The sequence below is a fragment of the Lytechinus variegatus genome, chromosome 2 (assembly GCF_018143015.1).
Source record: "Lytechinus variegatus isolate NC3 chromosome 2, Lvar_3.0, whole genome shotgun sequence".
NCBI lineage: Eukaryota > Metazoa > Echinodermata > Echinoidea > Temnopleuroida > Toxopneustidae > Lytechinus > Lytechinus variegatus.
In genome coordinates this window covers 25,446,431-25,458,789 of record NC_054741.1, presented here as the reverse complement: position 1 = coordinate 25,458,789, position 12,359 = coordinate 25,446,431, and the positions used below count along the sequence as shown (strand labels likewise).

The 12,359-nt window shown below is 37.2% G+C and overlaps 1 protein-coding gene across 3 annotated transcripts in view; it reads right to left on the bottom strand.

Annotated features, from left to right (window-relative positions):
• LOC121407676 (rotatin-like) overlaps nt 1-12,359 on the bottom strand; it is a 57,571-nt gene that overhangs the window by 25,104 nt on the left and 20,108 nt on the right. For all 3 annotated transcript variants that reach the window (XM_041598858.1, XM_041598860.1, XM_041598859.1), the window contains exons 12-24: nt 12,220-12,323; nt 11,443-11,575; nt 9,456-9,581; nt 7,537-7,653; nt 6,916-7,067; nt 6,084-6,249; nt 5,422-5,521; nt 3,227-3,439; nt 2,562-2,709; nt 2,113-2,310; nt 1,479-1,730; nt 619-930; nt 9-146 (exon numbers count right to left, since the gene is read on the bottom strand). In XM_041598858.1, coding sequence (XP_041454792.1) covers nt 9-146; nt 619-930; nt 1,479-1,730; nt 2,113-2,310; nt 2,562-2,709; nt 3,227-3,439; nt 5,422-5,521; nt 6,084-6,249; nt 6,916-7,067; nt 7,537-7,653; nt 9,456-9,581; nt 11,443-11,575; nt 12,220-12,323 — 2,159 coding nt within the window. The remainder of the gene's footprint in view (nt 1-8; nt 147-618; nt 931-1,478; nt 1,731-2,112; nt 2,311-2,561; nt 2,710-3,226; nt 3,440-5,421; nt 5,522-6,083; nt 6,250-6,915; nt 7,068-7,536; nt 7,654-9,455; nt 9,582-11,442; nt 11,576-12,219; nt 12,324-12,359) is intronic.

Below are 12,359 nucleotides of genomic sequence, written 5' to 3'. Positions count from 1 at the left end.
ATTCCAACCTGGCAGTCACGTGTACAAGACAATGAAGCGTGCTTTCAAGGGATGGCAGATCATAGAAATGAAGAGCATCAGCAAGATCTAAGCTTCCTAGAAGACCATGGACCAAGGAACCACCGAGGAACATCCCTCGCCGTCTCCTACATAAATAAAAAAAAATGGAAATCAGAGCACAGAATTTTTAAAGATGTCCCGCTTGTGGTAAAGATATTTTTCTTCTTGTGATCGCTTGAATTCTTTTCACGACATTCACAGAGAATATCACAGAGAAATGGTACCTGCCAAAAGATTGCTCTGCAAATGCCATCCCAATGACATTAAAAGCAAAGACAAAAGAAATTCTACTATTCAGTCTCATCACCAGAACAAGAGTTGATTTTGGTTAGGTAACAAAACCTGTCAGTAAATACAACTCCACTATACGACCAACCTATCCAAGATAGTGGGGTTTTGGAAAAACTCAATCTAACAGATAAATGTAAATAACTTTCACTGTATTCTTTATCACATTAAAAAGGAAAATGAATAAGTTTAGATGGTTAACAGAGGAGTCACAATTGTAATTATTGAAAAATAAATATGAAGGCATACATCAAAAGAATAGCCCCTCACCATGCATCCTGTGACAGCGGGAGATTCTGCACAAAGCCAGTCAATAACCTCAGAATTTCTTTCCTCACCAGAGCTTGTGACCCTTCCTTCCCCTTCCCACCATCGGTTTGCCCCTCCCCCATCTGACCGGCAGGGGGGTACTTCCCGAGCAGCTCCACCAGCGAGAGCTTGCCCCCACTGCAGGTTGACCCGACCCACTCGATGAGGTCAGGGGTCACAAGGTCGGGTGATCTCAGGAGCTGGGAGAGTAAGGAGAGGAGGTGAGCCAGGAGCTGCTCGTCTTCAGAGTTGGCAGGAACTACTTCAAGGAATCTGTTTGATGAAAAAATTGTGATGGTTGAATACATTTTACACAAAAGGACTGCGTATTTTTATAGGTCAGACTGAATTGAATTCGATGTGTCAAATATGACAGAAAAGAAACCATACATGTACATCAAACTCTAGGTGTAACCATTTGTAATCACTAGAAAGAAGGCTTGCAGTATCACCCCCTCCCCAAGAAAAAAATAAATCCTTCCAAGAGAATCTCTCTCTCTCTCTAAACGTGCTAATATGCTGTAAGCAATATAATAGTAATAATGCAATTTATAATCATAGCACTCATATCCACCCTGAAGAGTGCTCAAGGTGCTAATTGTCATCATTACTGTGGCTTTCTCTGTTTAAATTTGTTACCAAAAGATATGCAGACTTGATAGAAAAATAACGCAGTAAAATGAGAACTTCACTTCTGCGGTGGATAAAGAGCCTCATAACAATTCAACAAATGAACAGATCCACCGCCTCTGATTTAAATAAATAATATTTGCAGTCTCCCAGGCTTTCAGTCAATTGGGGATGACCTTTCTAGAACTCACCTGTTCAAAGCTGCCTTCCAATCAAAGCCAAGCAATGCCCGAGTTAAACTTGACATCTCTCCACCTTCATTTACACCCCTTTTTTGTTGTAGACTTGCCCAATGCTTCATCAGGGACAGCTGACAAATGGCCTGCTTCACTGTAAAATGGGAGGTGGCAGCTAGGATTGTCTGGAGGGACTGACGGAGACAGGTTGGAGGGTATGATGTAGCTAACAGAGCTCTCTCCTCCGGTTCAAGTAACAGATTGGAGCTGAAATAAAAAATAAAATAAAAAAACAAGAACTTTGCCCATGAACACAAAGATTTGTATTCAATTTCAAGTTAAAAAAAAAACCTGACTTGCCATTGCAAGTTTTGCATTTGATCACCACCTTTAAATACAGAGCTTGTATTTTTTTATATTTTTATTTATATTCTACATTTGCACAATCACTGACAATTTACATCATGAAATACTTTGCAGGATTAATTTGGTCAATTGACAACTCTCTTCCTATGAGATGCTGGAAATAACAAAAATTTCTCAAATTAAATGCAAACATCCTTAGAACAATCAATGTAGCTGAGATTGGGAAGGGATTTCCACAGAGAGGATGGGAATATCTTTGATTGAACATCAAACAATGATTTACCTGTATTCAACCATTCTTTTGTCATCATGAAGTAAAGCTTGAATCAGACCATCCTGCCCAATAGTCCAGGCCTTCATCCATTCCAGTTTGAGCCTGGACCAGTTCTCAGACAGTCTCATGGGGTCTGGACTGGGTCTAGGAGTCAGTCGATGAGGGCGAGCTGAAGAGGTTATACCACATCGAAATGGAAGCTGAAAACTGCAAAATGAGATTAAGAATAATAGTGGAATTCAGAAAAAGCAGTTTAAATTTAGACCATGGCCTATTCAAATTTTGTGGCAGAGGTACAATTCTTTAGGAATGATTCCTAGTACAAAATGGGTGTTTGGTAAACTTCACCAGATTAACATTTGTTGTCGTGGTTCCGACCATAGACTAACAGAGGTTTAGGCAAATCAGTTTTCATTTTTCATTACAGTAATACAATTTGAGAAGATATCAAGCCTTACTGTTGTGTGATGACTAGAGGAAAGCAGGCTTTCCTGGAATTATCCTGGCCATCTGTTGCCATGGTGATTGTTTCATCGAAGATGAGGAGAGTGATGAGATGGGCAATCTCCTGTCTTGCTTCTTCAGAACCTCTGCAGATAAGGGAGGCTATGAAAATGAAGCAATTAATATAAATGTACAAATAAATCAAATATTGGATAAATTAAAGAAGTGAATCGAAATATCAATCACTCCCTCCATCTACACAAACAGAAGATAATAATAACAACAATAATAATAATTTTTGGCCTTCATATCTTTAACAAATATGCTGACTATTCAACAACTTATTGATAGGACTGTGATGGTTAAAACTTATCATTGAGTTTAAAACCATTTTTTTATTGAATTCTGTTACTCAGAATACAATATCACAATCATTTATTCATCTTTCCAATTTCTAATGAAGTTGAGCAATAAAAATAAATACACAATGGTGATCAAGCTACAAGACAGACAAGAGACAAGGGCTAATCAATTCAGTCTTATAAAGAAAAGGAATTATAAGTCTGCAAGGAATGTAAATCTAGAAAAAATACAATAATTTACATATCCTATTATTACAATACAATCTACAAATCTTATTTTTGTATCTTCCTACTAGAATAAATCAACTGCAACTCACCTCTGAGTAGCATCAAGTACAATCCAGACTGGTGCGATATCTTCCTCCTCCTTGCTGTGTTAGCATGTACTAAATGACGTAAGATGGAGACGAGAGGGGGTACCAGGTCGCATGTCAAGAGGGACTGAGCCGTAGGAATGATGATGGTGGCTAGGGTCTCCATAATCTTTTCTAGACCCCCATGGGATACAAAGGTGTGATGCAATCTGCTATCTGTGAACAAGATTGTTCAAGAAAATATGCTCTCCTATTAGCATACATAATAAATTATCACAAAAGCAAATAATAAAAGAGCTGCCAACCTTAAAAAAGAACTTTAAGAATTTTGAAAAAAGGAAGAAGCTGAAAATCAGTATGTTGGTGAGAAAATCAGCATTTTCAAAGAAGTACCATAGGACAACACATGAAACTGACAGTTTAGAAATCAGTATTTGCATGAAACCATCAGTTAACTTCTCATGTGTTAGTACTTAATACTGAAAATCAATACTACTTCGCAGCTCTGGGGCCCGTTGCAGAAAGACTCGCGTTTAAGGCAAGTCAAAAATGCACGCTGCTAATTGGTTGAAATTGAAATCAAGTTGCGCATGATTTTTAGTGTTGCGATTGATTGCAATTCTTTCTTCAACGGGCCCCTGATTAAATATCTCAGTAAAGATGATGATGTTGTCCATGCATGAGTTACAGATCTGCATCCTGTAACACAAAGGTTAGCGTTTGATCGTACGCTTGATTTTCACGACTGATTGTAATAATAATAATAATAATAATTCCTTCTTATTAAGCGCTTTTTCAAAAGTTACAAAGCGCTGTACAAATGACAAACAAATACAATCAGTAAAAACTTAAAACAAAACTACACAAAATGAAACACTATTGCAATATATTAAACATGTTAAAACAAATGAGATTTAAGCATCTTTTTAAACACATCAGTAGAAGAACATTGTCTAAGTTTATGGGGCAATCTATTCCAATATTTGGGGGCAAACACAGCAAATGACCTATCACCTACTAATTTGAATGTCCGGGGGATGTGAAGAGGGATATGTGATGATGACCGAGTGTTGTACATTGATTGGCGAACTGTTAAGAGGTTTGACAGGTATGATGGAGCTTGATCATTAAGACATTTGAATGTGATAGTCAGAGACTTATGCTCAATTCGTTTTTTTACTTTCAGCCAGTGTAATTCTCTTATCAGGGGAGTTGTCTGTGTATATGATGGTTGACAGTAAATTACCCTAGCTGCTTTGTTCTGTAATTTTTGTAGACGATCTAGGTTCTGAGAGGTGACACCATTATAGAGAGAATTACAATAATCCAAACTAGATGTAACAAGCGACCTAACAGCAGTATGACATGTATCATTATCAATAAACTTTCTGATTCTATTACATTGTAATCAATGGAATCAATCGTAGAAAAGTGTTCTACGATCATTGCTTTGTGTTTCGGGCCCCTGGATTGGTGAATAGAACATTGAACAAACCTTGAAATGGGAAAATCCCTTGAACATTGTCGTAATCATTATTGTGTGACTGTGTTGAAGGAAGAAAGGGATAGTCATCACTGAACCATATTCATTACTGAATGGGCCATGATTTACAATTATACAACTCCCCAGAATGTTCTGTAATCTGATTGGTCCAAATCGGATCACATGATATTCAGCAAATTGCACTATTGCATCCAAAGTGCACTATCCTGTACTCTGATGTCATACCTAAAGTACTATCCTGCACTCTGTCATCAGAGTGCAGGATAGTGCGAGGTCTGGAATTATCAAGAATTATCTAGAATTTAGATCAAATATAGCATTCGGGGCAACTCAGTAACATATGGGGGAGGGGTATTGTATAAAACAAACAATGCATGGATTCTTGTGCATAGAGGACCTAAATAATGAACTCTGTGCTGGACTCATCAAATGGATATACCACACTCTGTAATGTGGACCTTAGTGCAAGACAACTTATTTATCTAATAAGATTGTGCAAGAAATTGGTATGATGTACAAAATCATGAAAATGCTTCAACAACCAGAAGTGCAGAGATCTACATACAACAAACAGTACATCAATCTTTTTTTCTTTTTTTATCTCAATGAAGAGTATAATTCATTCTAGGCTTTTTAACTTGTAATAAGTTAGGCAGAGTAAAACAAGAGTATAATTCCAATCATTATCACTTACCTTGTAATATGATGGCCATTTGTTGAAGAGCTGATTTCTTCAAATCCCTCTCTGTGTTCTCAGAGGTAAAGATGTTCAAGACTTGTAACAGGCCATCCTCCTTCATAAAACAATACATCCCAATAAGGCAAGATGATATTCTACATTTAATGCTCTCCACCCCATTCATACACAGGTATGGGTAGAATGTGAAGGTCAAATAAGTTTGCTTAACAATGTAAGCACCATGGCCTATTGTTGTAATACTTGTAGAGGAAATAGAAAAATTGCATGATGTGGAGGAAGGTTGGTCAGAACCCGATGTTCAGGGCAACAATAAATCTGAATAGTGCTCAGACACATGTTAATGTTTTTATGATACACTATGTAAAAGGGGGAAAGAGACATAATTACATTACTATTGAAGATGAGATAAGAAAGCATTCAGACACCGTACATGGTGTCACATGAGTTAAGATTTGAAATAAATTGCCAGGGCCTGAGAACAAGCTACTGAATGAAGACAGAAATCCCAGGAACGATTAACTTTATTCTGTGGTCTTTCTAAAAACATCTCATCCATGCATTATCTCACTGGAAAGTATATTCTGTGAAAACAGAAAATGTAGCCTTTGTTAAAGGTGGCCATGAAACAGGTTTGACTGTATATGATTGTAGCTCACCTGAAACACTGACATTCCATTGTGATTATCCAGACTAGCCTTGGTATGAAACACAAACAGTTCCTCAATCCCCGAGGGTGGGGGGCTGAGGATCGGGCGCTTCATCTCGGCCTCTGGTTCGTTGACTAGGTGCCATAGGAGGGCCGAGGATGCATCAGCACGCACCCTGAAAAATGGCAATAGTACCAACAGAATGAAAAACATGCAAACGACAATTAGAAATACATTATTAACAGTATTAATCTCATATCTTGAATTTTTTGCAATCAAATTATGACTGATATCTATTTTATATGTTTTTGAAATATTGATTTATATCAATATATAGGTAAGTGTTATTAATATTATTATTCACCTCACTCTCAGAACTGCATTCAAAGCTCCACGTGAACTATTGGTAGCCACAAATATATTTGGCTTTGTTTGTTACCAATCAATAAATATTCTGATTAATCAAATATCTATTCTTGATATCGCTGTCACATCTGGCTACCCCCAGGCGAACCATATAGACAATGGTGAACTAAAATTTAGTAAAACAGGTATATGAGTGCATTTCTATCATCTGATATATTCTGAGTTCACTTTTTTTGTATAAAGTTTGAATGTGTGCATCATATGCATCATAACTGCCATTACATCCCCCCTCAAAAAAAAAAACCCACAAGGGGAAAAAAAGAAAAGTGGTTAAAAAAAGACATGCCTGAATTTGTTATACAATGATATGGGCAACAGGTCCAACCCAAATAAGAAAACAAAGGAAATATTGCTGTGATACATTTCAGGTTCCAGAAATATCTCAAATATAAAAACAACACATAAAATGCACTACCTGAAATCTTTACTAAACAACATCCTCAGTCCACCTCTGATCTGTTCCAGGGCTGGTAGTCTAGCATAGGACCCAAAGACAGCAGGGTCTCGACACTTGTTGATCAGGTCATTCGCACACTCACTTACCGCTGGATGGCTGCTGGCGTGGGCCTATTACAGGGTCAAAATTCCATTAACATGTCTCTTATATTTGTGGATGCTTGAGTCCATATCACAATTAAAAACATTTAAAACTTTTGAAGTTTTTCATAAGGACTTTTTGCCTTTTGTTTTTTTAATAATTATAACTAATTTATCATAATTTGTAAATCATAATCAGACATTATTTCTTTTTTTTGCAAATTATATCATTTCTGGATACTCCATGTTCAAGTAACAAATTTTGAACTAAAAAAAAAAAAAATATAAAAAGGAAAGTGCAACAGCCATCAAAAGAATAAAACAATAGAAAACACGTATAGTTTTCTGTTACCTCAGCCTTTGCATCGTTTTAAAATACCTCCCAATGATATTACAATTTGATACTGTCAAACTGCAACGTATAGGTGTGCACAATTTTCAAGTATCAATGTTAGATTGTTTTAAATCTAAATAATGTAAAGCAATAACTTTCACTAACCTGCAATAGGGGCATGATGGGAATAAACGCTTGTAACAGGGTATCCCACAATGCCTGGCTCATGAGTAGACGACCCTGAAGCAAAGTGAGCAGGATACTTTCACTCATTTCCTGTACCTGGATGGACAAAATAATACGGTCAAATCTATCTGCACACTTATTTTTAATCACATAAGTGACTGACTTGATATTATCACTTTTGAGACCACCCCTCCCCACAAAACTATATAGCATTAACATACTTTGTCTTGATTGGTTGCATTAATACTAAATCCAGGTAGGTGTTTCATAAAGCTGTTCGTAATGTTACGAACGACTTTACGCACGACTGGAACATGTTCTTAGGTCATAACTCCATTACATATGGATATGAAATAGCATAAGAAAGGATCACCAGTCGTGCGTAAAGTCATTCGTATCTTACGGATAGCTTTATGAAACACCCACCTGAGCCTTTTTACTTATACCCTTGTTCTCAACTAACATGAAATAATCAGTCACAACTTTTGCACGTAGACTTGTAACATTTGTGACAGATGATGGACAGACAAATGGAAGGAGGTCATGTGGATCCCCGGGTCATCTCAAATGGGCAAGACAAAAAACACAAAACTTAATCTTAAAACTGTTGTTATTAAAAAAATTTGAAGATACATCATATATTGTCTCAAGCGGTAAAGGGAAATCAACACAAAAGGGAGCTAGACGATGACATTCCATTATCTCATTGCAAATGCTTAATGAGATACTTAAAAGGTTTGTAGGATGTAAGTTACTAAAGGGGTCAGAGTTATACAAAGATGCCAACTTTTGGAAATCAGAATTAGGGAGGATTTGCAACCGACACCAAATTATGTGCGTGTAGCGCACATCTCGAGCGCGGAGCGCTCGACCCTTGCGGCCGGGGTCCTTAGGGCCCTGGAAGCTCTGGGTTTCTAGATGCTCTCTGGTGCAATCTGACCCTTATTTTGGAGCATTTCACATGTTTTTAAAAAAACAATGTTCCCACTTTTTTAACATAAAAATTTATTTTAAGAAAAATATGCATTTTTTTTACATGTAAAAAAAAATGAGGGGACAATAGAAGAAAAGTACCTGTTCAACAATAGGGAGGAATTAATGTAATCCAGTAAAGAAAAGCTCAGCGCAGATAACTTCTTCCTCCTCGCTTGTCCCTTGCTTGGTGAATTAAGTCATCAGGGTACTAATAGCTGGAGCTAGAACTTAAAAGATCTCGTCTTCGCAATGTCCGTATTCCCTGAAATGTCCACGCTGCAAACTGTGCAAAATGCATGGTAAATTCCTCTTTCCGAATACACGGTAACTGGAGACTGTATTCAGTCTCATACTTCTGAGACCATTTCTTGGTCTTCTTTTGTTGATTTTCCGCCATTTCGTGTCGATATCAACCCATCAATACGCCGAAATCTCGCACCGATAATCCACCGCACGACTCGACAAATCCAGCGGCCGCGCGAGCGCACATGCCTCGCGAAGCTAGCCGGGCCTACCGGCCTGGTGCACAGTGGATTCCCGTCGGGCATACACATGCACCAGCTTTTCGCTGCTCCTTATTTTGTCTGCCTTTCACACAGAATTTAGTAGCAGCGAACGTAATGGAGTTACTACATGCTAAAGTTAGCAGACGATACATGTACTTTCAATCCAATTTGATCAATGCAAAAAAAATGTAATTTCGGGAGGATAAGGATGGTAATCGTAAGGGCGGGAGTTGGGATGAATTTTCGGGAGCCTCCCGATGAAATCGGGAGGGTTGGCATCTCTGGATAAATTCAAATGCTTTTTTTTTGTTGCAATGAAGAGCCGTTTAATTTTTCTGTTCATGAATGTTATTCAATTATGCTATGCCATACTTGATCTTTATTCCCAAATTTAATATATTCTTATAGAAGCCATACCTCTTGATTAGAATCATCCAGTCCATAGCATGCTATTTCATGAAGGATGGAGGGGTCAAGTAGAAAGGTCACACGTTGGCTGACCTCTGACCTCGGGTGGACGGCTTCGGCAACCTTCAGTGAGTCCTTAAAAAAAACATAAGTGAATTGCATTCTTGTAGAAATGTTATTGAAAATGGATTGAAAGATAAACAAATGGGTTGATGATATGATGACACATTTGCTTCTACTGCAATTGCTCCGGGCTTTATTTCGTCTAAGGGGGCTCCTTTCTACACTTCCCTCTAATCAATTAGTCCGTGTTCAACGACTACAAAATTGGGCAGCACGATTAATTCTACAGGTTTCCCGGGATCATCCTTCCCAACCACTCTTTAATTCCCTTCACTGGCTTCCTTTTAAACAGAGAATTACGTTCAAATTACTGGTGATTGTCTACAAAACACTGAATAAACAGGCTCCACAGTATTTAAGTAACTGCTTGAATCTATATAGACCAACTAGAACTCTTAGATCGGCCAGTGATCACCTTCGCCTCACATATTCATTAACTCGTACATTAGCTGGTGACAGAACTTTTACGGTGTCGGCCTCAAAATCCTGGAACAACCTGCCACTAATAATTAGACAGTCTCCATCATTAGCAATCTTCAAAAAGTCATTAAAAACTCATCTCTTTAATACTTTGTAGTTTTTAAAATATTACATCTTATTCATTGTAAGCGCTTTGGGCCTAATGGGAAAAGCGCAGTACAAATAATAAGTAATAATTATAATAATAATAAGTTGTAGGGTTGGAGTTAGGGTTGCAATAGGGTTTTATGTTAGGTTTAGAGTAGGGTATATTAATAGTCATTCCATTAGTGAGTGGAATCTATTGCAGAGCAAATGCCATGGAACCTGTCCTATATTTCTTTAATGAAAAGAATATGATAAGGTATCATTGCTTGGTGATTTTTAGAACTTTTCTACCTTTGCAAAATCTATAACTGTCAGTGACATGTACAATAGCTTCAAAACCCAAATCCTTTTGTTTAAATCAATAAAATGTTGTTCTTTGCTCATCTAATAGCTCCATGGATTCAAGCTAATTCACAATGTGGGTGTCCTTGGCATTTGGGTGAAATGGCTGTTGTTGTTTGTTTACAATGAAAATATCAAAGATAAAATCAAGTTCTGATGATGAGATTGAATTGTTGGAAAAGCTGCATCAAAGTGATTTGGAGTATCAGTAAACACTATGATTTTGGAATCACAAAAATAATCATAAATCAAATACACTTTGCTGCAGGGTAAAATTAACATACAGAAATACATTCAAGCCGGACAACAGCTTGAGTATTTCAGCTGTTCTTTTCTTTTCAAATTTGAATGTTAGAGTAAACCTTTGCAGTACATCTTTAAACTATAATATCCTTGCTTATTGACAAGCAAGAAAATAACTTGAAATCCCATGACTATTTTCTACTTTCCCAAATAGGAGTTCCCTTTTAAAATCAGTCTCTAGATAGTAACAGTCATTTATATTTGATTACTATGTACAGCCTGTAATTACACACACAAACATTTGATAGCTAGATCTGAGGACTGTAGCACAATGATAACAGTGCTTGGTCGAAGGGCCGATTTTTAAGCTTAATTACAGATATCATTATGTATAATCAAGTGTACAAATAAACTGTATGAAATCAGTAAGCTCTGTGTTATGGGGACCAGGACCCCGTCTTACAAAGAGTTGTGAAGTGATCCGATCAACCATAACTATGGAAAGCCAGCAATGTCAACATATAAAATGCATGTTCATTCAAATATTTCTAGATATGATGTATATTCACTTTGCTCCTCTTCATTTACAATAGAACATTGCTAAAATTTTCTGAAGAAAATATAATGACATTGATGGATTTCCATAATAGTTGAGGTTGATCTGATCAATGACAACTCTTTGTAAGACGGGACCCGGATGTCTATCTTTTTTATTAGTTACCTTGATAATCTGAAGACATGCTCTGTATGTGTGTGATCTGCAGCTACCGTCTGGATGTGCTAGGTAGTGGAGTAATGCTAAACGACAAGCTCTCTTATCATCAACATCAACTGTATCATCTTTACGTCTGCATCTACAATTAATCAATTGCATCAATGATTGATTATGTCAGCTATGATCTAGTTCGTAAAAACTAAATCATTAATACTCTCTGGACCAGGGGAGTTAAATATAAAAGCACTATTCATAAAGCTACAATTGACTTTACAATCAACTTGCACTCATTTGTTTTTACACAAGGATTATTGACATTTGCCGGAATTGAAATAAAAATACAACCATAGTTTGCTAATTGCCTGTAGAACAATTTATATTTAGAACTTCATAGTTCCCCCATGACTATCAACATGAGCACAGAGAATGAACATGCAAACAAAATGCCTGACCGCCTAGCTACAGTCGGGGTAAAAATAACATTATCATGTTAAGCAGGGTCCGCTGGGAGAACAGTTATTAGAAATGAAGTGACTACCTGGGTAAATATGACATCATCATCATCATCATCATAATCATTCCATCATCCTCATCAACCTCATCATAATCATTCCATCATCCTCATCATCATCATCATAATCATTAGCATCATCATTCCTCCATCATCATCATCATCATCATTATCATCATCATAATCATTCCATCATCATCATCCTCATCATCATCATTATCATCATCATTCCTCCATCATCATCATCATCATCATCATTATATTAAACTTACATATCAGAGGAGCATTGGACTAAAGTCTGGATGATATCGGCCATCCCATAGTAGGACCATGCAAGACACGCACTCTGAGCCAATTCAACCTGGTCATGCAATTCCTGCAGAGTGAGAGCAAGAAAGAGAGAGAGATCTAA